The 25,328-nt window shown below is 47.6% G+C and overlaps 5 protein-coding genes across 5 annotated transcripts; 1 reads left to right on the forward strand and 4 right to left on the reverse strand.

Moving 5' to 3' along the window:
• Positions 1-508: 508 nt before the first annotated feature.
• On the reverse strand, positions 509-1,567 carry LAJ45_06078 (uncharacterized protein; the record flags this gene model as incomplete). Its single annotated transcript, XM_046115646.1, has 4 exons — positions 509-652; positions 766-1,267; positions 1,376-1,401; positions 1,469-1,567. The coding sequence occupies 4 exons, from the start codon at positions 1,565-1,567 to the stop codon at positions 509-511; spliced, it is 771 nt and encodes a 256-aa protein (XP_045971230.1).
• A 9,955-nt stretch (positions 1,568-11,522) lies between these two features.
• On the reverse strand, positions 11,523-11,821 carry LAJ45_06079 (uncharacterized protein; the record flags this gene model as incomplete). Its single annotated transcript, XM_046115647.1, has 2 exons — positions 11,523-11,644; positions 11,701-11,821. The coding sequence occupies 2 exons, from the start codon at positions 11,819-11,821 to the stop codon at positions 11,523-11,525; spliced, it is 243 nt and encodes an 80-aa protein (XP_045971231.1).
• A 6,105-nt stretch (positions 11,822-17,926) lies between these two features.
• On the reverse strand, positions 17,927-20,836 carry LAJ45_06080 (uncharacterized protein; the record flags this gene model as incomplete). The annotated part of the gene is made up of 17 exons (XM_046115648.1): positions 17,927-18,040; positions 18,101-18,112; positions 18,213-18,215; positions 18,267-18,271; positions 18,353-18,417; positions 18,504-18,620; positions 18,723-18,775; positions 18,858-18,887; positions 18,971-18,988; positions 19,077-19,083; positions 19,150-19,189; positions 19,268-19,286; positions 19,340-19,677; positions 19,883-20,185; positions 20,266-20,292; positions 20,426-20,528; positions 20,606-20,836. The coding sequence occupies 17 exons, from the start codon at positions 20,834-20,836 to the stop codon at positions 17,927-17,929; spliced, it is 1,485 nt and encodes a 494-aa protein (XP_045971232.1).
• A 1,358-nt stretch (positions 20,837-22,194) lies between these two features.
• LAJ45_06081 (uncharacterized protein) lies at positions 22,195-23,101 on the forward strand (the record flags this gene model as incomplete). The annotated part of the gene is made up of 4 exons (XM_046115649.1): positions 22,195-22,197; positions 22,312-22,356; positions 22,544-22,682; positions 22,860-23,101. 4 exons carry the CDS (start codon positions 22,195-22,197, stop codon positions 23,099-23,101), a joined length of 429 nt encoding a protein of 142 aa, XP_045971233.1.
• Positions 23,102-23,495: 394 nt separating this feature from the next.
• Positions 23,496-25,322, reverse strand: LAJ45_06082 (uncharacterized protein; the record flags this gene model as incomplete). The annotated part of the gene is made up of 5 exons (XM_046115650.1): positions 23,496-23,547; positions 23,639-24,169; positions 24,476-24,547; positions 24,744-24,880; positions 25,293-25,322. 5 exons carry the CDS (start codon positions 25,320-25,322, stop codon positions 23,496-23,498), a joined length of 822 nt encoding a protein of 273 aa, XP_045971234.1.
• Between the last annotated feature and the right edge of the window lie 6 nt (positions 25,323-25,328).

Raw genomic sequence — 25,328 nt, forward strand, 5'->3', positions numbered from 1 at the left:
ACTGAGAATCGTGATCACCAGCTCTCACCGCGCTCACAGCCACTCTCTACCACAGCTAATGTGATATTCAGAAACACGGACTACACCACAGAAATGGCATTACTCTCGGGTCCGCTCTGGAAACGAAGAAACTGTATTTAGGCCATGCATACCCGCAACTAGAGCATCCTTCCCTTGGATCGAAACAGAAAGAAAAAAGTTGGAAAACAAATAGGAAATGAAAAAGAAAAGAAATCAGACGATAAAAATGAAAAATAACGGATACCACATAACCACCAAGAACAAGGCTCGTCGAAAAAATAAGTCAGCGTCGTGTTCGTAGTTACACATTTTCAACCTGATTCTATTGTTTGTTGTCTTGTTGCCCACGGAGAACTTTGCTGATTTATTGAGTATTACTCCTTATCTTAGAGATGAACCCAAACTTTTTTTATTCAGTAACAAAGAGGAAGGAAGGAAAAAAAAAACACCCCGAAATCCGTTTCAGTATATAAATTTTTTTCTCCATTTACACTTCCTTCAAAACGGTCTCCTTGAACTCACGCTCAACCTTCTGGCCAGACTCATCCGATGTCGACTCTCCGTGCAGAGACAAAAGAGCACCGAGATCGAATTTGGGGGACTTGAGGAGCTTGACCTTGCGGATGTGGACCTGCGGGAGATCGTCAGTACATATACGCACAGACGCATATTTATGCAATACTATCATTTCCATCGGCTGCAGGCAGCCGATAGGGCAAAATCGATGGAGAGATGGGTACAAACGTTCTGTAGAGGGTAGATTCCGGTGGTAGCCTTCTCAATCTCACGTCCGATAACCTCAGGGATGAGCTTGGCGGTCAGCTGCGACAAAGTGCAGCTAGCGGCCTCGCGCTGGATGATCTCAACCATCTTCTTGCGGATGGCACGGATCTGGGAAGACTGGGCGTAGGTAGTCTTCTTGATCTGGTTTGGTCGCCTCTTGGTGAAGGCAATGGCGAACAGGCGGAGGAGGTAGTCATCGGTGGTCTTAACGGTGATGTTGGCCTCGATCAAAGTTTGCCACTTGCGGACAAGGGAACGGAGCTTGTCGGAGGTGAAGTCGAGCCCGTGGAAGTTGGTAAGGCAGTTCTTGCCCTGAACCTCATCAACCCTCAACTTGACCTTGCGGAACGCGTGATCCTCGTCCTTCTGGAGATCAGCGAGGGAAACCTCGAAGATACGTCCCTTAAGGGCATCGTTGGCGTTCTTCAAACCGGTGGTACGGTTGACGAGGGTCTTTCCAACACTGTTTCCCGGAGGCCCTTGTCAGCCCTAATCCAACACCCATGCATATCTCCATTCCTCTGTACATATTCCCGGGGATTCACGTGCTGTAAGGAGATGGAAGTCTCACTCTCTGATCTGGAAAGTTGAAGGTGCCTGAAGTAGAAAGAAGGGTCAGAATTGAAAATGCCATGCCAGATTCGAGCTATGAAATAAAGCTCACCTTGACACTGTACCAGTCCTTACGGGTAAAGGGGTCTTGGGCCTTCTTCTTAAGACCCTTCTTTCCCTTCGAAAGCCTCTTGTTCTTTCCAACAGCCATGTTTTATAGTCGTTCCTACATCATTCCTCGCCGTCAGCCTATCCCATGCAAAGTATAGACTCAATCTCCATTCTCATATCCAAATTTGATATTTCCCGATATCGAATTTTCATCGATACCCCCCAACCATAGTGGGGCAAAAAATCGCTCCAAACTCAAGATTTCGCGGGAGATAAGAGATTGTCTTACCTCTCGTTTCGTAGATTATAAAGACTTCGTGCAGGCAGAAGTCAGGGCGGCGTTGGCTGTGATGGAGGTTGTCGTGCGGGTGTTGCTGTTTGCTGGGCTGCAATTTGGTTAATTGAGTTGTGCGGCAACGATTGTGGGCTGCGGTAGGTCTTGGCACTTTGAGCTAGTGTGTGATGGGACTGGCATAGGGCCTGGACCCTAATCAATACAGCTTAGATAAGCGAACCACGACTCCTTTAGACCTTGAATTTTGAATTTCCCTGAAGTATTAGAGCATCATGTAGTTTGACAAAAATTTTACACTTATAGGTACTGATTTCAATTTTATAAAAGTTGAGTTTCTTGATGGATAGATATTTACCTCACCCTTGCTTCACAGTGCCGCTTTGGCATGTTGTAACAATCCCAAGACGGAGGGCACTACCAACCTTAATTTTGTAACCCTCACTTGAGATTTGTACGGCCTAAGATTCAAACCTTAAGAGGAGCTGAGTTTCTCGAGGTGTCGTTATGTTGACCTTCCCAAGTAAGGAGCGCTCGTTCCCTTTGAGTTTTTCGGGATGCAGAGTCTCTCAACGCAGAAACGGGAGACGATTTGAAAGCTCTACAGAGCTCTTGTGTGCTAATACATAGCAGTTGGATTAGATAATAAGAATAATTAATGATGTCATCAGGACCCTGATGGGGAGACATCGGCCGGACTACATACATGTAGCTAGGAAGTAGGTTTGATGAAGCAGCAACACAACCAACCTGCAGTGCTAGATACATAATGCTATAATCACCAAACCTACATACCTTAAACTACATATGATGTGTCTAGTACTACAAAGCTTTGTTGTAACTAGATATAACTGCAGCCAAACCCCTCATGAGTTCGCGTTGTCTGAAAAACCTGTTCCACTGCATCAAAAAATGATAAGTACTGTCCTGAGCGAAGAGAAAAAAAAGGCCTATTTTGGCTAGCTACCCATGTTACAGCGAGAAAGATTTTCTCAATGTTTTTGCCTTCCTATTCTAACTCGCAAAGCAGAAATTCAATACGCCATCCTGCCTCGATGTGCTTTAGTCTGTTTCCAGGCAAAAGGCTGGAGGCAGTACATACATTGCCTCGTGGACATTCTCGTATCCACTCAAAAGAAACTGCCAGTGATATGATATCTTCCATCATCTACTTCACATAATTGTGTTGCTGCTCTGGCTTGAGAAGGCACTAGGAAAAAGAAAGAGGTGGCTAGACTACATGTAGGGATTACGACAGGTGGCTACATGTAGTCCAGATTATAACTTCACCAGCCTCCTTCTAGATCAATCCCTTAGGACTACATAAGCCATTCAGCCAATCTCTCTGTCACGAGAACAGGGCAAACCACTAACCCCCGCAAACGGCTGGTGTCATCAAGCCGGAGCCTGGCCTATTCGCAATGCTTATTGGCTTCAATGTGTCGAATACAACCCCTTTCCTTTTATTGGGCTCTGGTATTCACATTCAAGCCAATTGATGTTGTAACTTTAAGATATACACTGCGAGACTTGAGTGCCATGGATTTTCACTTCCAGAGAATGATGTGATGGTAATGGCAGTGTCAGAATAGATGTTATGTCTATCGTGAGATTTCGAAAATCTCTTATCAAGACTGACGTTGGTCTCGGAATTTATTCTGAGACAACAAGACGTTGAGAGTAATATCTTGGCAGCTGCAGTATGATGCACGTTAGATTATTTTTATGCATTCGGAGTTTCCGAGATTGACGATAAATTCAACTTTAATAAGTTTCCAAGAAACTTGCATAAATATCGAATCTTCCCAAGCCGGCAATAAGCGAAGGAATCAACCAAAACCACCGCGAAGCATCTGCTTTAGTGTTTTTCTCACATTTTAAAAGTCCCGGTTTAATTTTTCGAGATGGGAAGGTATTGACTACTTGATCGACTATGCATCATACCTACTCCAGACTTTATTTTATTTTTTTATTTTATTTTTTCCTTCATTTTTACATAAATACGTCCTTGTGACTTGTTTGTACTTGGCTATAAGGCCTGGAGTGATGATCTTGCTAAAATAAATGCCATGGTAGAAATAGATGATAATAATGTAGTTATTTATTTACAGTTGGGCTGCACTCGATGGCGAACCGCCGCCCATTCTGCATATATCTATGTGTTACGGGGAATTTTCTCTACTAGCACGGTTAATGTTGCATTAACGACAGGAATCTGTCACTTTCCTAGATTTGGTAGGGCTGGATTGGTACTCAAAATGCGGAGAATTGATCTCTGTTGTGTATCCTCAGACTGGTGAAGCGTTTTCGTCTTACATACTTACTTCTCGGCTCACCTTAGTGAATTATTGTCACGAGTCTTCCCCATACCTCGCAGAGCGGGGTTCACACTTATGCGGTATGCAGATAGTTTACGAGGATCACGGCTCTTTTTTAACACGAAGAAAAGCTTACACTCACTAGTAACTCTTAAGTTTCAAGCCCCTTTCCGAAACCTTAATACGCCAACTAATGAGAAGGTTAGGCCCGCAAACAAAATCGTCCATGGTTGCACTCAACCACTATGTATGTATAATTGTCTCTTGATCCGGGTACATTCATTCTACTCTACTACTCGTACTACCTAGTGCGAAAGTCACGATGCCCCAATCTCTTTGCTAATACTTGCTTATATTTAGACCCATAGCATTCGATGCATTATCATTGTGTGCCATATTTTATTAACTTATGACATCCTTTACGAAAGATTTCAGAAAGAGGTTTCTCTTGCCTATACGAACCCCTCTTCTGTACTACGGTTGTACGGCAAGTAAATCGAAACATAACTAGCGCTCTGAGCGCTCGAGCTCGATAGGCGGCCCACGATGATCGACCCAATTGTCGAAATTTGCACCAATTGAGCTTCATATATCCAGCTCTAGCGAGGGAAGGAAAAGTAAAAGGAAAGAAAATCGCCATCAGAGAGTTGTCGTACGTTGTTTAGACCACGGAGCTCCTGCATACCTTAGTTGGTAGCAAAAAAATAAGGTCTATGCAAGCTTGATGGCGATGCTCGATCTACTGGCCACACTCATCAAGTCAGCAATATTAAATTGTCGAATCAATTCAGGTACAGATCAAGACAAAGTTCTCATCTGTGACCCAAGTGCATCTCTACTATATGTATATTACATATTTCTGCATGCGGGTAGGCAAGGTCGGTGGTCTTATCTATAGATTCGCAATCCTTGGATGAACCATAACCATCGCAGAGTTCGACGGACCAGGGCCAGGGTTACTACACACGGCTGTGATTACAATGCTTAAGCTTAGATGCCGTGATAAAAACCACCGCGACGACTTACGTCTCCTCACATTTCAACTTTTTTTTCTGCGTCAAGGTTCCACGACAGTGAGCCAACACGGCATTTCCCACAACTCGGTTTCTTCAAGATCAGCACTCAGCTGCGCCCAATGTAGCTTGTATTTTCCCCTCTTGCCGCGATAAAATTCAGCCTATCTTCCTCCCGCTAGCTGCCTTCAACTGCCCACGTTCGTGGAAATTAATTCCTAGTAGCTGAATCACGCTGCTCTCTGTTGAGGGGAGAGAAAACAAAAACAATTTTCGATGTCAATGATCTGTGGTTGCCTTTTTTTTGTTTCCTTTTCCTTTGATTGTAGGACAGCTTTTCCAGGAACAGTAAAGATTCTAAGCAAGAAAAATAAAAGAGCTTGACTAGCCTAGCAATCAGTCGATCCCACCGATCCCCACCTTTTTTTTCTCCTTGCCCCGCGCCCGAGCTCCATGAGGCTCTGCGGCACCCTCCCTAGCCTCCCTTACTATTTGTTTTCGGGACAATCCGACTTGGCACCCTGTTTGACGGCCGAGGATGGGGGGGAGAGCAGTCCGGTCCGAAATACTTTAAAGACGCGCGAGATTGCCAATCCCTGGTTTTCGTCCCATCTGTCCTTTCCTGCTGTCACCCCCTGGTTATCCCAACAATCTCCCGAATCTCTCCGTCGTGCCTTTAACCAGCTTATGAAAAAATCGAGTATCTCTACATACACCTGCAGACATGCACAGGTAGGGGGACGGTTTCGGATGATTGACATTTTCCGTTTTCTGCCCTCTTTCTCTCTATCTCATCTCACTTTTAACCATCTGAGAACGCGGCCTTGCATAAAGCAAAGGTACGAGCAGGTAGACCAGGCCCAGGACTAAAAGTAGGTAGGGACGGGATAATAAACAGACGAACCAATCCAAGTGACATTTGATGCAAGAAGCACGACTTGTCCGGCGGAAATGCCGTTCCTACTTGCACATATGGCAGGCAGACAGCCTATGAGATAAAACAACGTTTTATATTGGCCATTCCCGGAATTATTGCTTTTTTTGGAAACCCTCTCACTCTTCCAAAAGAGAGATTCCCTAAAAGAGAGAATGGTGAAAGAAATCTACCGGAAGGTGAAACAGAAGGAAATGTTCTAGGTTGGGCGGTCTGAGTAAAGTATTTTTCTGATGACGTGACGTTAAACCCAAGAATTAGATATTATGATATCAGTCATGTACAACCATCCTACATACAGGAGAGACAGATCAGGCCAGGTGAGGTCAGGGGCATAACCGTATCTTCCCTGGCCCGTGGTGAAAAATTTATAGTTCTCTACATGAAGGGGTTAGTTATGGGTTAGAGGTTATGGTGGTGGAAGGGTTTGTTTCATGGATACATGTTAGTACACGTTTGCTGATTTGTTGTTTTGCCGGCCGGTTCGCCTACTAGATTGGATCGCCTGACAGCCAATGCCCAAAGCCAAGGTGGAGGGGGGTCTAAAAAAATTGATATTGCCTCTCTCGGAACTTCTGCAGATCTTCCATGGTAAGGCGACCCGTAAACGTTTATCCTCGCAGAGCTATCAAACCCCCACGAGAGGCGCTATTGATCTGGCGGGCTCCACATTTTTTTAAAGATTCCGGGGAAGGAGATAACTGCCAACAACTGAGGCGACACCAAGACTCAGGATATTCCTCTGCTTTTCGCCAATTCTCGTCTATCGAATGAGCATTCACAAACGTGATTTTAGATACCCAGAAGCGAGGACAAGAAGGCTGCTAGACATGCAGCTTCCTTCTTCCGGACAGATCCTCGTTCTAGCTTCATGGGAAACCCAAGGATGTGGGTACGGTAAAGGCCACTCTCTACCTACCACCTACCTAAAGCCCCCGGAGGGAGCAAAAAGTGATATGTGGAGAGCGATAGTGAGAGGAAAGTGATGATGGCGTGGCGCCAGAATAATTATTTTCTGCTTCGTTGGGCCGGAGGGAGCCATATTGGTTGGTTGGAATATCCAAGGGTATTGGATGAATAGCCATTGGGCGTAGATATATTGATAGTGGTGGGTGGTGTGGATTTACCCCGGCCAAGACCTTTTTGAAGGTTTCGTAAGTATCTTTTTTGTATGCTGCCACCTCTACACCGGATGAGATTCCGGGCAGGTACGGACGGAGAAGTACATACAAGTAAAGAAGTCATTACCTCGGTGTGTCAATTTAATAAACCAAACATGTAAATGTGTGTAGCGGTGGTACATGCATATTGTATACAATACATAGCAAAGCCAGAAAGATTATAATTGCCTCAAGCTTAGACTTGGAATGGCCGTGAAAGATAATGGAAGAAACGAGAAGTGAAAAACCAACACCGAAGTTACGTACCGGCCAAGGCCAAGAATGCGCCTCTTACTGCGGGTATTTAGTTTCTCTCCGTCCGGGGATACTCGCTCGCACATGTTCGTGACCTAGAACTACCTAGCATACCTAATCCTTCTTCTCCATCCACCTCGGATGGAAGATACCCTTCACGGGAGTGGTTTTTAGCAAAAAACGAGTGAGAGGGTTGAAACTCCAAGGCAGGTAGGGGTCTCAAACTCTCAAGAGTGGTTTAATTAGGATGATTTTCTTCTAAAAAAAAAAAGGTGGAGGGAGGGGTGAATGGTGGCAGATGCGGGGGAGGAGGGAGAGGAAATAATTGAGGTTTATCAGTGACACCGGATATATACATCCTCAGGTGTAGGGTATGTGTCCACCACGGGCACGTTACTCCATATTCGTGCCGCAAAGATCCCAATATACCTGGTCTGAAGCGGGGTTTCGGTTTCTCTCGCTCTAAGTGCCCGTTCATTCGTCCGTCGCAGGGAGGTGGAAAGGAAGGGGAGGTGGGAGAGCAAGCGGATGGATTAGACGGAATTCCTGGTGGGCGAACTAAGTAAGTAGGTAGTTCTGTAAGTAGAGTGTTATTATTATGCCTAGGAGGGTGAGGTGAGTGAGCGAGTATGAGTGGGATGGAGGGTGAGAGAATGAATGAGTGGATAGGAGGGAAAGCACGGCCGATATCTTTTGTTGCTGTCGAGTAGAGTACATGGCATACGCATGGCACTCTATCTACTATCTTGTCTGTATGTTAGGATTTGATTGACGTCCACAGATACGCTTGCATGGAAGCGAAACAGACAGATTGACTCAAGCAGTGAACACCACATTTTTTTCTCGTTTTATCTTATTTGACATGATAACCAGCCTTCGGTTCTGGGCCTTACGACAGGCCAGGAAGATCACCGTCCCACCCTCGCAACGGTCGTGCCCTTCCCCTGCACCACGAAAATCTCTGGGAAGGGTGTTCTGGGGTGAGGGAAGGGGGCGGGCCTGTAAGCTGTATATATAGCAAGGTAGTTTACATGTACCTAGAGCAGGTACTCTACATAGAGTAACATGTTCGTTCTGCCGGATCTACCTTTTTCCTAACCCTCTTTTCTCGCTGTACTCTACGTATGTACTGTGATATGATGTAGAAATCTAGAAACAGCATGAGCATGAAGGAGAAGAGATAGCCACCAGGAACAAGGTAGTTCCCAACGACATCACGACAATCTCTCTCCTGAAAATGCACGACCAGCGTACGTACCGTACTTAGTAAGATATGTAGATGTGCAAGGTACTCTACCGTAGGTACAGACAGGTATTGTAGGTGAGTAACCACACACCGTTCAGCCCACATGCTCTCACCCGGAACCTTGAGGGTTAGGTTTAGTTAGTTGCTTTGTATGTAGCTTTCCTCCGGGCTCCCCTAAGTGTTCACTCCACCCTGGCCAACGAGATATCTCCAAATACTCTGTACCTTCAATGTACCTGCAGTACCTTCTCTCCGACCTACCTCCACCATTCCATTTTGACGGCGCCCACCGCCGCGGAAGCAGGCCAACACAATCACTGGAATTGAGCCGTGTAACCGCTGCTGAAGGTGCAAACAGGCCAGTGTGCTACTGGAGCTATCTGGTACTTACTGTACCTACCACCATACCATACCCACATAGCTATCAAGGTTGATACGAGAAATATCCAGTCTGCCCACACCCCCTAATGGGTTCGGCACAAAACGATCAGCCCTCCATCTCAAAGCAGCACTCGCTATTTACAGCCAGAGGGGAAAAAATAAAGTGAATCCCGGATTCTGGCACCTGGGAAAATCTACCGCTGCCGCTGCAAACAATCTCCCCGTCACCCAACAAGAGGTTGTCGCTGTTGCAAATTGTTGCAAGTTGTCGCAAAAAAGTTTTTTCATATTGTTGTAGATGTAAACAAGTACATACATGTAATGTAGTAAAAAAAAAGGCCTTTTTTCCCTTATCTATCAGCGCAGGAACTAGAATCCTCATGAGACAACCGACGCCGACACAGCCGCCACCACCACCACCGGACTGCGCGCGCATAGCATAGAGCAAAAATGGGAATACCGTTGTAAGAGTAAATTTCAATGTACGCAGATTGCCACACCCAGGCCAGTTTGGTCCAGTCCAGTTTGATGTTTCTCTCTCGACGACAACAACCACTCTGGTTGCGCGAAACGCCATATCTCTCACTCGACTCACACACACTAGCAACGAAACTGTTATCCCTCCTCTCGCTCTTGGTCCACCAGCTACTAAGAGCTCTGCTGCGACAAACTGAAAACATCCATGTCGTTAACACGTGCCAGTACTGGCCCTCCTTGCCCCGAAATATGTAATTGCTTGCAACACAAAAACGAGAGTGTGGTAGGGTAGGGTAGTAATAAAAAAAAGTGTCGGCTTCGGTTTTCGGTGGTAAGTTAAACAATCAATAGTGGTGTGATGTATTATGAAGCTGCCTGCAAAGAGAAAAAAACCAAAGAATGACAGTGAGTGTCGGATATCCGGACCTTTCCTTTCCTCCTTCTCCCTTAATCCGAGTACAGTTCACTTCAAGGGGGGTCCAACTCCGAAGAAATGCGAGTGAGAGGAAACTGTTGATGCAGTGTGAAGTCAAGGGTTTATTAAAATGCCAACTATTTTATAGAAGTACACTATGTAGGTACTAAACTAAGCTATGTACTTTTTCCCCGTACTGATAGTAGTAGTATCTAAGTGACTACTCCAGTCGTAGTATAATTCAGTTACGGTAACAATTCGGGTAAGTAGTTCCCGCTGTACTATGCCTTTAGGGCGGACCTCGTCCCCTGAACTATTAAGTCATCCAGACATCATAAAACTTCCCGGGTGGGACGAATAAATGGAAATAGGAAATAAAAAAACAGGACAATGTAGGAAAAAAATTATTAAAAATATCAATAGGATGAAAGGAACAAAGAATTTCTCTTTTTATGTGCGCGCAGTATGCAGAGGGCCCCCCTGTGAAAGGGAAAAAAACTTTTTTGCCACCAGTACGTAGTAGGTAGTAGTAGTCACTCCACTCCGTTGAGACTGCAAGTACAATTCGTCTCATCCCGTCTCTTGCAAATCCCAACATCCCGATTCCTCCCATCCCACCAGGAACACAAGAAAAGCAAATAAAAATAATGGAGATGAAAATATAGCCATGAAGAAAAAATAATTCGCGCCAGTCCCAGTCAATCCGGCGCCGAGAACAATGTAGATATGCCAAATGACGCGCCTGACCGAAAAATAATAATAACCCCCAGTCCATACAATAAAAAGCACCGGCCATGAAGGTTCGTTATAAAAATCAAAAAGAGAAGAAAAATCGTTACAAGAAGTTGGATACTTCGGAGCTTTCAAGCTGCCGGCCATCATGATACCGCCCCAAAGAGTGTAGGGATAAAACAAGACTTTTTTTGTAAACAGAAGACCCCATTACCCACTCCTCGAAACCACGACATTGCTTTTGGACAGAATAGAGAAAGCAGAGAGAAGATATATAAAATAAAAAAAAGTAGCCGCCACAATAATAAACAAGAATATGTATGCTCCGAAAGAAGAGGTTAAGAACAAAGATTAGGCAAGTACAAAAAAAGATAACCCCGCGCCAAAAGAAAAATATAGACACCCAGTATTTTTAAAACAGTTTTTTTTTTTTTTTTTTTGTTGGAGATTTTTTTGTTTTAATTCATCCGAAGTCCAGTTTACAAGCGGAGATCGGCCAGGAGCTGATTTGTCGCCGGTTGGAATGAACGTCCGAAGCTGTAAAAGCCTTTGAGGAACCAATTGTCACCGTTGGAATAGTGTCCGTCGGCATTCTCCTCAAGGTCGATTACATGGAGTCACCGTTTATGTGGTGGGGGTGAGCCGCCGTCCCTCTCGTCGTCGGACTTGTAATCCCACTCCTCAAACACTGGGAAACTAATGTAGCCACCTGTAAACAGTTAGGACCAATACCTTCCAAGATAACCTAAACAATCTCCAGTGACATCACATACCATCAGGACTCTCTGGCAACTCCTTTGAAATCATGCCGAATGGGAAGTGTCCTCCCTCACTAGGTGGTGTTGACAAAGGTGAGTTGCTTGCTGAGCTCGAATTCGATATTGAGGCTGCCATCCTTGGAGCTGTGGGCTGAGGCTGGGTTGGTTGAGGCGATGTGCCTACTACTGTCGCTACCTTTGCGAGTAATGTATGAGCCTTTGTTGTTGGAGACTTGCAACGATCTCTCTCACACTGCATTGTCGACGACCCCGTTACGCTGACCGATGGAGGAGTGACCGACGGAGGCGTTAATGGTGATCGTATTGACTGTCTGGCTGAGGGTTCGCAACGACTGGGTAGTGAGATGAACATTTTTGATGGAGCGAAAGCGAATTTAGATGATGTGGACGAAGAATCGTCGGATGATCTTCTTCTCTTGATTGAAGCCACGGTGATGAGCTGTTGGGTGTTTGGGAGCAAAGATGCTGTTTAAGTATCTCACTTTTTATTGTATGTCGGAGTGCCTGTCGAATATCCAATGGACCGATGGAAGATGGATGAAGGACCGAGTATATGTTTAAGTTGAGTAGTAGTAGTAGTAGTAGTTTATACTGATGACTATCCTCACAATGATATATAGTTGAAGCAGGATTGGAACGTTGTAAATAATGAGGCGAACTGAGTTGGATGATCTTCTGGATTGGCGGCGAAGCTCTGGAAGGATGTATGTTGCTGAGGGATTTTATTGAAATTCAGGTATGGATGGGGTTGCGTTGTGGGATTTTCTGTGGGATGGGTGAAAGAAATGGTGGGTGAGGGCAGTAGGTATTAATATTTATTTCAGATTAGGTTGAGTGTGTCAGCAACAGTCGAGCGTACGGGATGTACTCTCTTGTGGGAGGGAGAGATGACGGAGATGGGCGTAGGGTGGGTTGGTTGCCCAGTCGTGCTTGTGGTAACTAGCGCAGGGTGTGGTAGCGGTAGTGGTGGGTGGTGGGAGCTGCGATAAAACAAGCTGCTGGTGCTTTGCTAAGGCTAAGGGCTAAGGTGTGGGAGAACGACAAACGGTGTGGGTTAAAAAAATAATTGTATGTAAACGGGTATTTTTTTCTGGCTGCTGCTGCTGTGGGCGGGTTTCGAAGGTAACGATGGGATAGCAGAGAGAGGTAGCGAGAAGCGGCGATATGCGCGTTATGAAGTATGTGGAGAGAAATATAGTACGGGGGAGCAGCAACAGGATATTCAAGTTACAGCGATAGAACAAGATCAGGGCTGGCAAAGCACAGTAAAGGTTGCCAGGGCAGGAAGGACGTTCTATCTAAATAAATGTGTCTGGAATATGTCTGTGTCTGAACCTGTGTCTGTGTGTGTGTGGATTGTGAGGTGTGGGTGTGCACGAGGCCGCCTATTGCGTTGCTTGAATTGCTTGCTTGGGAGCCTTGGTGGGTAGAAAGAGAGTGCAAGTGAGAGGGTAAGAGGAGGGCAGTGTGCAATGAGATCAAACACAACTACACCAGGGATTTTTTTGATGATGGAACCAGAAGAAGGAGCAAAAGAAGGCAGGCAAGACCAAACAATTAAGAGACAAATTACTCAATAACGATAGAACAGCTACTCGAACGAAACGGTGCGGTCCTAAGGTCTTTTATTTGTCGCGGCCTCCACCCCCCATGAGCAGGGCAAGACAAGAAAGTGCCAAAGGACCTCACGAACCCAGCACAGACTCAACTCCATCCATTCGACCACCTCCACCAAGACTTCCATAGAACTCACTAAACCCCCTCAAGAAAGGAATAGAGACTCAACCCAGCGTCCCAAAAGTCTCGTGTGTCTCGACAAGGGAGCTGTGCGGTCGTTGATTCTCCCTGTATGGCGGCTTTGAATCCGGCCTGCTGTGTCTGCTGGTCGTCACCCACTAGCCTTTGAGCACCTCCCTCCTTCCCCCGGTCTTCCACTCCCACTCCCCACTCACCCCTGCTCGGCCTTCTGCCTACCAGAGTCCACTGCCTACAGACGCTTCACCTCACTCGCTCGCTGTGGAGAGACCCCGAGAAGAGTCCGGCGGCGGCGTGTGTGGTCGTTGGCGCGGTCGCTTGAGGACTAGCTCCCAAGGCTGGGGGCACTGGGGGGGCAAATCTCTCTGTAATTGTTTTTTCTGAAGGGTGGTAGCTTCTCTGAGCTAGTTCAACAGCTGCTATGCATGCAACACCATCTGGATCTTCTTCAATTCGAAATGGGCAGCAAAGAATATATTTCAAGAATTAAAATTCCGAATCACAATTAATAAACAACATCCCCACCCTCCTTCTCTCCATCCATCCAACGAGCGGAAATACCAGTCTTAGCATCCGTCGGATTTGCAATATCAGCCGTGATGGAGGGATGGACGGGTGTGTATGATGGAATTGGAGATGCCCGTGCGAGCCGCCGTGATGGGGCCGGACTCCCCCAAGATGCAATTGAGGGTGAGAACAGAATGTTCTTTTATTTCCGTGCGATTTACATAAACTATCTAGCTGGGTACCTTTCTACCTCCTACATGAGTTTAGCATGGATGTATTCTCCCATAGCCAAAGTTAGAGGTAAGTCCCATGTATATGTATATATTTCAACCAGCAACTGAAAGGATCCTCGCATAGGTACCTACATTAGTTAATTCCATGTCCCCTTTTCACAATTGGAACGGTTAATAGAAAGAAAAGAAAAAAGGAAGAAGATACGCACAACATAACGTAGCTCCCGTCGGTACAAGTCACGAAAAAGAAAAGGCAGTTAGGCTCTCTCACCCAGGGGATATGTCTACTAGGTACATCAAATAAGGTCCTGACGTACCAATTAGGTAGTTATCGAATATCGTCGAAATAATGATACTACTGTGTTAGTGGGTCGTGACACTTTATGCGGCTCCCTTTCCCAGCATCTTTTCCCGCCTGGTGTTTCCTCCTTCAATTCAGCCCCTTACCCAGCATATGTACGAGTGATGCAGCCCTTCTGAAGTAGCTGGGCTGCATGGGCTCTCACTCTTTTTTTTCTTGTGTTGTTCGTCACTCGACGATCTAACTACATATACCTATTTTTTGTCAGAACAAGACGAATGGTTTTTGATGTTTGCTTTTCGAGTACTTATCTCCGTGATTTGGGATGTTATTATTAAGTTACCTTACTCGTATCCAATACGACCCTTGATATGGACCTTCAATTGGAAAGTACCTAACCCCCGATATATATCCCTGACAGGGCAACAAAATACTGTGCTTAGACAAAGTACCTATTTTTGCTAGTTAGGTGCCTTCTTCAGCCCATCCCACGCCTGGGTCCTGCCGGGATTCCTTTGCTACTAGAATATACGAGTTCGAAATCCATCTCTCTCACGTTGCTCAAAAGAAACATGCCCAGTACCTACATATAAAAAAATACAAAGCGAAATAAGGCTGTCGTCGGTTCAGCTACCCGTCCAATATCATAATCACCTCGTACGTAGCTCTAACATACCTTTAATACAATATAGCTAGGCTTTTGATATTACTAGCTAGCTACTCGAAACACATCACCACCACCACCACCACCTAGTTCAAACAAATAAAAAAATATCATCTATCCCCGTTTCCCTCTTTCCTTTCTTTTTCCCCCTGCCACTGAAAAATCCACCCTCCCAAGATCCTCACAAAAGATGGTGGGGCGGCAGTTCCGAGTCCGCGTTTCCTAGGCGTGCACTTTGGGCTCTGAGAAAAAAAACGGGGGATGTAACCACACTCATAGAGTACTACCACCACGCCCACCACACCCCCCCCCCCCCCGGGGGGGGGGACGAGTCAGTCGTTTGGTCCTGTGTCCCACCTATTTCGAGACTCTTCATGCCATGGGGCTAAACGACCTCGGGCCTATGGGAGGTTTCGTGTGTGAGAGATTGTATGGGCATATGAGAAACTACTCATGTCAGACAAGACACATGAAGAAGCTCCTCAGAAAAATTTCCTCAAGAATATTCCATGGTGCAACAAGAACAAAAACTTTTTTTGAAATTCCTTATGCATATGCCACCAGAGCGAGACACACGTATCCTTGTTGACCTGGCCCTACAAGGGGCCGGGGGGAGAGAATGTAAGGTGGTTAAGACCATAGTACTCTGATGCTATGGGGTTTGATCTGGGCTGTTGGGTTTTGAGGTCACAGAAATGCTTTGACACACACTCGACCCACGAGTCACAGTCACACGTTGCGGCTGGCAAAACGATTTGAGGACACACATGGGCATGATGTGGAAAAAGGAAGCATCAAAGACGCATGACAACCGCCGCATAAACAAACCCTGGCTGGCAAACTTCGACTTGTCACTGGGCGGCCTAACGAACAAAACGGTGACAGACCTGGCTGACTGACAAAGGGGTAAGTCGAGCAAGAGCAGGCAAGCAGGGGAGCAACAACGACTCAACGGGCAAATCGGTACCGTTGGACAGGTCAGCCCGCCGCTCATCACACACCTCCAGAAGATTGTCGCCGCACCCTCCTCTCCCCTCACTCGCTTCCTTCCCTCGCCGCGGGAATCGGCAATAACGGAAAAACACAACGCCTCCATATCAGTATTTCGGGACGTGCTGGAAGTCTCCGGTGGGCGTTTTGTGATGATGGTTGTTCCGGCTGAAGAAGAAGAGCGACTATGAGTGGGTGTTGTAACTTGGGTACATGTTGAGAATTCCTTAGTATCTACCACCACCGGCCATAAACCACAGCCTATTATTATTCCCACTACTATTCTAGTTCAGCAGCACAGAAGCACAGCAGCAGCACCGTGGAACACAGACTGTCGCAGAATAAACCCGCCCCTCCCCTTCGCTGCCCTCGCTCCATCTGATACATTTCGGGTACCTCACGAGAAAAGAAAGCCAAAATTCCCAAGAGCCCGGGAATCGTGACCAACCCACGCACTGCACCATACATACACTTACATACCGCATCTCGCACACTCCACTCCAATCGCTTCCGCAATTTGCAATGAGTCCACCGCTATGTATCTCACTAAACCGTTCCAACTTTCCAACCCCCTTCCCCATCTCGGTCCCGTGTAAAAATACCAACCTAGGCTTAACATCGTCACGCAGGAGTAAAAGTAAACTACAGACACTAGAACAATGCAGCACCTTCAGCTGCCTTCTTCCTCTCAACCTCAATTAAGAACAATTAGAAATAACCATATCCATACTAGCTTCTAATAATCACAACCACAACTATAACCACTACCGCAAACTGCCACTGCCTTAACCAACACCGGTAGAAGAAGAAAGAGTAGCCTCTCGTGTATTATGGACGCATTCCGGTAGTTACGTTAGCTAGCTAGCCAGCCCCCAATAGAATATGTAGGTACATGTTATCCTGGAACCCCCCCAGGTACTCAACACAGCGAGCGTACCGGTTCCTGGTGCAATGGCCAGCCTGGTCTTACCTTTCTGCTGCTGCTGCTCACCTCATTCTGAACTCACTCTCTCACTCACCCACTTCCCCTCGGCTTCGGCGTATGTTAGAGTTCACTCACCTGTACCCTAGAACACTACCTAACCCAACCCATAGCCTGACATGTATCTGGTACTCTGCTTGGCCCAGGTAGGGTAGGGGGAGAAAATCCTTAAACAGACAGAGACACGGTACGCCGTGCTGTAGGTTCGCCCGGTACCTCCAAATGGGCCTGTCGTGCACACGTCTCACACGCCCCCATGAGCTGCTTTGTTGTCTGTACCTTACTTCTAGTACCTCCGACTCCGAACTCCCCTATGTGCAGTACTACCCCCTTTCGGGCAGAGACGGTTGGAACAATTATTTTTTTGATAGTGAGAGAGAGTGCTCATACATACGTACATGCTCGCATGGGAACTGCAGCCCAGGGAACGGCTCGAAGCTTGCATATCCTGTTATAATTATTATTATTACTATTTAATTTTTCTTTTTTCGTTCTTTCTACCATTCCTTTCGGCCCCCTTTGGCGGGTTTAGAAGACGACTGGCCTGTTCCAGATGAAGGAGTGAGAGAAGAAGAGCTCGCGCGCGATGACGTTGCCGTAATATGGGGTAGCACGATTACTGGGATCGCTGAACTGTAGAGTACAAACAGGCACTTCACGATACGATCATGGAGCATTTGCCCATTACCACCACCAGCGTCATACGGGGAAAGGTATGAAGTAAGGGCAGTCAGGGTTGTTTCCAGTCAATCAATTACAGTACCATAACAGTACCAGCAGCAGAGCAAGGCAGGCAGGCAGCCTACGAGTAACAGATCGAGATTCGCCCATGACTGGTTGAATCACTTTACCAAAAAAGTACGGGGTAACCGCACGTACGCGTCTAAGTACAACGCCTCCCAGCATAAATAATAAAAAAAACTCACGATCATTATTCCAAAAGGAAAGAAGAAGAAGAAAAAAGGGAGCACAATTAAGTTATCCCCTTAGTTTACCGCGACATTATTCGAGCGTATCGACAAATTTCATTGGAATCGTAAAACATAAGAGGCCTTAATGCAGAAAAACGTACAATACACAAGATGTGAAGTGAAATTACCATAAAGAGAAGGACTCGAGTACCAGGTAATCACAAGATCCTTAATATAAACGTGTCACCGGGGATTTAAGAAAACAGCGGGGAATGCGGGGGGGGTTACAATCGAGGTTCCCTAAACAAAGTATTTGAAAGTCAGCCGGCGCCCAGGAAAAAGGTACCCGAGAAAGCTCGGGATCGGGAATTCAGGGGCGATCGGAGAAGGAGACCCGGACCCGCTGTTAAAAACCACATCGGACACATGCAGGCAAGCCTTTTCAGTGATCCACGTCGTCTATTAACATTGAAGTTAGCCAAAACCAGGTCGTTTGCTACTACAACTACTACGTCTAGAAGGGATCTTAATAATACGTACCCCACGCACGTCCCTGAACGGCGCTGAGCTCCTCCATAGTCATCACCTTTCCGGTGGTGAAGTATCTACATCCATACCAGAAAAAACTATCGTCAGCATCACGATTCAGGTCACGCGAGTCGGATTCAAGGGAAAAAAGCGCCCCACTGACCCAGCATGGATTTTCGCATCAATTTCAACCCTGGAGTCTGCCGGAATCAGCTCATCCGGGATCGGAATCCTCTCGTGAATGGGAATTCCCTGGCCAACGATCGCATCGTGCTTCATGCTACACGAGAAAAATCAGTCAGAAACAAAAACCTTACTCTAGAAAATGCGGGGTAAAAAAACTTTCAACCGAACGGTCAAACACGGAAAAAGGGTAACTCACTTGGACATGCTGAGCATTCTGTCGATCTTCGTGATACCTAACCAATGGAGTACCTAGGAAAGAATTGTTAGCCTCCACATTACAGGCCGCACAGCGATCGTGCGATGAGAGACAGGAGGGCTTGTGGGTACATACATCGGGCATCAGGGCTTGGAACCTCATATCCTAGCCGAGGATCAATATTAGCACGCGGTGTATTGCAGGTCGAGACTTTGTAATTGCATTTGCCATGGCTTTGTGGCTCTTACCTTTACTCCGGCAATGTTCTGTCAAGACAGTTAGCTAACGTTCTTCAAGAAAAAGAAAAGAAAAGGCTTGAATAGGCAACGGAAATTCCGCATTCGAGAAGCGTACCTCAGTTCTACAATCCACTTGGTCAGCACGAGATCATTCAATGGGGCTTTCCTGGAGATTATTGGCAACTCACCTCATGAAATAATCGCTGGCTTTGTCGACACCGCGTTTACCTAGATTCCAACCAGTCAACACGTTTTACCACTACAGAAAGTTGGAAATCGATCCAAAGAAAAAGTCTTGCCACGTACGAGCATTGTATACGAGGTACTATTACACACCTAGTCAGCGGGGATTCGACCTAGCAGAGTGTCGACACGTACCTTAGTGACTTCACCAAGCGCTCTACCTTCCTTTCTAAAGTAGACGACGACTCCGCTTCCACCCTTCTGAGCTTCCTTCACAGCTTCCTCAATCCCAAAGATAAGGTATGGACGGCATGTGCAGATATCAGATCCAAACACATCGGAACCGTTACATTCGTCGTGGACCCGAAGGGCCAATTTAACGTTAGGATCGGACATTTTCGCGACATCGCCAAAGCAGTATACTGTCAACCCTCCAATTGGGGGAAGGAACAGCTTGATGTCACCGCGGGTGATGAGCTCGGGGAATGAACCACCGGTATTCTCGAATAGCGAACGGCGAAGGGTTCCCTCATCTGTTCAGCCCGGAATTGCGCTTTTAGTTAGCCCGCGGTACACTATGAGATTTTTAGGTGATGCTCAGTGTTTCACGAGGAAGGAATAAGCTTTGCCGAGTGGCATTCAAAGCTTGGGCTCGATGCGGACTAGGCCCACACATCGCAGATGAATGGGAGAAGCAATATGGGAACATATCACGAGAGTGTAAATAATGAAACATACCGATTCCAAATCTCTCCGCAACACCTGGTAGATACCAGACCGGCTCCACGGCGAACTTGGTGACAGCCAATTCACCTGACTCGTTCAAACAGATCTTGCCATCAACCTTCAATCGACCTTCCCTCACACTCTGCTCGAGTTCAGGTAGCTTCATGTGGGCTTTGGTAATTGCAATGGTAGGACGAATCTCGACATCTTCCTTTCCAATGTAATCCTTGTACAACCATGGCGCAAGATGACCGAGAGGGTCCATCGCAACAATCTTCTTGGGATCGGACCATTGAGGGAAGGGCCCTAGAGGGGCTGCGGCTCAGTATTGGTATAATCGGGCTTGTGGTCCACCTTGAGTTCATTAATTGCTACAGCGAGGGCATGGTAAATACTGTACGAGCCACCATGGGCACCAATTGCTGTACGATAGATCAGAGAAATGTTAGTTTAGAAAAAGAAAAAAACTATATATAAAAAGAAATATAATATAATAAAGGAAGGGATTAAAAAAAAGTAAAAACCAAACACAAGGGAAAACCGTGTTTGACTAACCGTTCCTGCGCCTGACAGTTGAACCTGCTCTTGAAACGACCACCGGGCCCCGTTGCATCGGGTCCTTGTGTCCCCAATTCATGATGATGGGGTCAATTCCGCTCTGCCCGGGATAAGTCGTGAGAATAATTCTCGAGGTAGTCGGCCTCTTTGACGGCTCCTCCTCCTTGATCTCGGCACTTGTCTCGGCCGCGGGGGAGAGATCTGCCAATGGTGCAGCGGCGGCGGCAGGAGGGCAGAAACGCGGGCCGTGTCAGGGCGGGCAGCATCTTTGAGCTTCTTGACGTCCGCGAGGGCATTTACACGGCCATTGATGGCGTCAACAGAGGCAGCGAGGGCTTTGTTGTCGCTCTGGATCTGGCTGACTGCCGCGAGGATCTGGGCGAGGAGAGCGTTGTTGTCTTCCGCCATGATGGTTCTGCCGTATGTATGTTGGGACGGAAAGCTGGCTGGTTTGTATGTGGGTGGGAAGTATGTATGTAGATTGGGGGATGAGGAGGGGCAGTCACGATGATAAGGGCAGAAGGAAGATTCGGATCAGATAGAGGTGTAGGGCACAAATCAAAGAAGAAGTAGAGAACAGAATAGAATTGAGCGGGAGAAGGGGAGAAGGGAAGAAGTAGCGAACAGAAGAAGAGAAGAGGTGGATAAAAGGTGGGGTGAATTAACAAAGGGAACCTTTCCTTCTTTCTCCTCCGAGTGGTAGGATGGATGTATTCCAGGCACAAGCACCACCCCCGAAACCCGCCAGCAACCAACAAACACCCAGCGGTCACGGGATGTCTCCGAGCTGTTGTGTTGTTCGCTCTGGCTCACTCAACATTACCTACTACGGCCAGTCATTTGTCTTCCATTACGATAGTTAAACTGTCTAGGACTGAATCCCGCAAGAGCTGCAGCAACAACAGCAGCGCAGGTAGAGTAGAGTACCTAGAGTAACCCCGCGAAGAGAGAAGGAAAAAGCTCGGTTCCTTCCCCAGTGGAGTAATCGTGAGAAGCAGAACCAACAGCACCAGCAGCAGTGTTGCTTGCTTGATAGCTGCTGCGCGCAGGCATGTTCCCGTCCCGGAAGCTGCTGAGCAACTTGACTTATCTCATGGGCAGCGTCGTTGTTCCCTTATCGCTTGTCTGCTCTAGCTGGTTGGTGGCCGCCCATTTGGGAATGGCTACGCGGGTCACGTGGGGATAGAGAGTCAATGATAGTATTGACCTCTAATTTCCTCAGGCTCGACGCCCCGTACTGTGGCGCAGGGGCTGTTTTTCGTCACAAATGAGCGATCTGACTACGCGATGATGTGTGTGTGTATTTCTACCAGTGACATAATTGGGGGAAGACTGTATATAAAGACCTTTTCTCTCTTTCCAGGCAAAGATAACCAACTCATCGATATCACCAGCTGCTACTGCTATCCATCACAGCTCAATTCTCGCTTGTTTAGCTTGTCTCGTAGCTGCTAGCTGCTGTAGCCTGTAGCTGGAACCGGACAGAGTGTGAAGCGTGTGTGTGGCTTGTGGGCCCACGCTTTTTTAGCCTCATCACGTCACGCGCTAGCGGTAATTGTGGCTTAAGCACCGCCCCTGAAAAAGAACATCCCATCGCGTTCCTCTTTTTCGCGTTCGACATCATCATTTTGCGAGAATAAAGAAAGCCCTCCTCCACCACCACACGACACATACCCCCGTACATCATCTATCTACCAAATCATCGTGGTCAGCGTTCAGTGCTCACCAACTAATCTCCCCCCGCTCATTAAAACCACCGAATAGCTATGGTAAGACCCCCATCTCCACACCCCCCCCCCCCCGCTGCTGCCGGGCCCTGGCCTAGATCTACCCCAATCCAATCCAAGACAACGGGCGCCCAGACTAACACTCGCGATGAACAGGGCAAAAGAAAGAAGGCAGCCAAAAAGCCGACAGGCCCCAAGAAGGTCAGCGTCCCCATCCCCATCCTTATCCCCCGCTCCCGAGCTATTACTACTTCTACCTTCCTGTCTGCCAGCCTACATCATGTGATGCTCTGGTAGCCAGGTACAAGTAAAGCTATATCGTCACAGTATCAACAGCACAGGCGCAAACAAGACAGAGGGAGAGACCCAGTACTGACAGCAAGGCCAGAACGAACCCCTAGCAACATCCTTCTCATGTCTGTTCTGCAACCACGAAAAGGCCGTCACCTGCAAGCTCGATAAGAAGGCCGGCATCGGTTCCCTCTCCTGCAAGGTCTGCGGCCAGACGTTCCAGGCCAATATCAACTGTACGTTCCCTCCTCCCCCCCCCCCCCCCCCACTGCTACTCTCCCCGTTCCTCCGGCCGGCGCCGCCCCCTCCCTCTCGTCGCCGCGCGCGCAGGGAAAAAAGAGAGAGATAAACAAGTACTTCCGAGTTGTGCCGGGACAAGGTGGCTAACTAAAACGTTGTGGTTGTGTGTGCAGATCTATCGCATGCGATAGACGTCTACAGCGAGTGGGTAGATGCCTGTGACGAGGTTGCGAACCCGAAAGAGAAGTCTACGGGCCGCTCCGCTGGCGGCGGCAGCGGCGCCCGAAGCATTCAGCAGAGTCGCGGCCGGATCGAGGGCCCAGATGACGATGATGACGATGATGACCTCGGCGGCGGCGGTGGGGGATATGGGGATATGGTGGGGATCGTCCCGACAGACTCTTGGGCTGGATGATGATGATGAAGATTAGCTGCTTCTTCAATGTTTTCTCTTTGAATTGGTAAAAATTCGGCTGTTTATAATATTGTCACACCATTGATCTTTTTTTTTAACTACCTCTTTTTTTTTATTTTATTTATTTTTTTCACTTTTTCTTGTATAACAGGTTCTTTGGTTTAAAAAAAATTTGCGAGATATGGGCCTTCAATGATTATATATCACTTCTACGAAAATCGATCATTGAGTGCACTGCTATTGATTGCTTGCTTGATTGATTGGTTCATTTATTCCCTTTGATAGTTCCAGATCATCAGTGATATCTCAGCCGTGCTATTGCAACATGAAGAAAAAAGAAAAAGAAAAAAAGGGAAAGGGAAGAGGTGATCTACAACCTACCACCGTACTCCCCTCAGATGCAGTAGAACCTGTCACCAAAGTCGCCCAGCCCCGGGACAATATAACTACATCGCACCCGTCGGTCAGCACAGCACACCACATCACCCAACACCACCCACCACCACCGCCCCCAAAAGAAACAAAAGATAAACCCACTTCTTCCCATCCAACCCCTGGTCCACAAACGCCGTAATAATCCTCAACTTCGGGAACCTCTCCGCAAAGCCCTGAATCCCCTGCGGGCTCGCAATCAAGTTCAAGAACAAGATCCTCTCCTCCGGCACGCCCCTCGAGATGAGCACCTCCACCGCCATGGTCGCCGACCCGCCCGTCGCAAACATCGGGTCCAGTAGCAGGCAGTAGCGCGAGCTGATGTCCTCGGGCAGCTTATCGTAGAACAGGCGGGGCATGCACGTCTCCTCGTCGCGCTGGATGAGGATCTTTCCGATGCGCACGGAGCGGCAGCAGTCGCGCAGGCCTTGCTCCATGGCCTCGCCGGCGCGCATGATGCTCACGCCGCAGATCTTACCCTCGAACTTGACGCCCTGGTAGGAGCGGCCGGTGGGCGTGGTCACGGGGTGCGAGATCACGGGAAGGTGGTTGAGCCCCTCCTCGACGAGCAGGCGGATGATGCGGTTGCTGTAGAAGATGAAGTCGCCGCGGACGGTGGTCTTGTCGCGGATCATGCTGGGGGCGCGTTAGTGGTGTGCATGGGGATTGGGATTGGGGCTACAGCTGGTGGGTGCGGGTGGGAGAGAAGGCGCGGGGTTGGGTTGGCCGCCGCTTTTCATGTGATGGACGGCCAGGCTGCTGCTGCACCGCGGGGAGGGGTGGGATTGGGTATATGGAATTGGTACATATATAGCGGGGTAGAGCGAGCGATCTTTCAAGGCCCATATGCGCAGGGCAGAGCGCAATGACAATGATAAAGCAAATATAAAAAATAAAAAACACAAGGGTGCAGAGACAGCTCCGAATGCGGAAATAACTCACGTGAGCAGCGCAATCAACTGCGGGGTCTGCGGAAGAATGTGCACATTCGAATGCTTGATAGGAGTCGACACGCTGCAATTGTTTGATTCCTTTACTCAGCTACAACTGAAAGATAAGGGGGGGGGGGGGGGGGCAGGAGCAGGCAAGGCAGTGAATGGGAGCAGAAAGCAGGGAAGAAAGGGCCTCTTTCTTTGCTTTGCTGTAATTGCCTTGCTTTGATTGCTGCCTTTGATTTCCCCCCGGGAGTGAGAGAGAAACAGGAACGTACGTGGCTTCCGGCTTCTCCTCCTTGTACTGCGGGCCGATGGGGCAGCTACAGCTGGCTCCTCCGGTTGTAGCTGCTGGGACATTTTGGTGATTACTGTTCGGTCTGTCTGTGTGGGAATTGCTCGTCGTTGGGCTGCTCTGGTTCGTCGGTTTCGTTAATTAGGGTTATAATACTTTATTTTTATTTTATTTGTGCTTGTTTTTTTTTTTACTTCTTTCTCTTCTTTGCACGCAAAACTCACTTAATTGTGCTTGTGGCTATATTGTTACCAAATTATTGCCGGTGGGATTCGAAATTGGCTGTTTCGGTGTCGTGGTAGAGGGAGGGTATGTACAGTTACAGAACGGAGTGAGTAGGAGGAGGGGTGCGAGTGGGGAGGAGGAGGGAGGAGGAGGGGGAGCAGTGAGATAGTGTACGGTGATGTAGGTGAGGTAGACAGAGAGAGGTTGGAGCTGAGCTGCCTACGGTACTAGAGCAGAGTAGACCTACCAACTCCAGCTTATGTGCAATGTCATATATCTCTTTGGCATGCTGCACTTTGCGACATACACTTGCATCCGTCCATACCAGACAGACCATACCTGC

The sequence above is a fragment of the Morchella importuna genome (assembly GCF_003444635.1).
Source record: "Morchella importuna strain M04M26 chromosome Unknown Morimp01GS017, whole genome shotgun sequence".
Taxonomy (NCBI): domain Eukaryota; kingdom Fungi; phylum Ascomycota; class Pezizomycetes; order Pezizales; family Morchellaceae; genus Morchella; species Morchella importuna.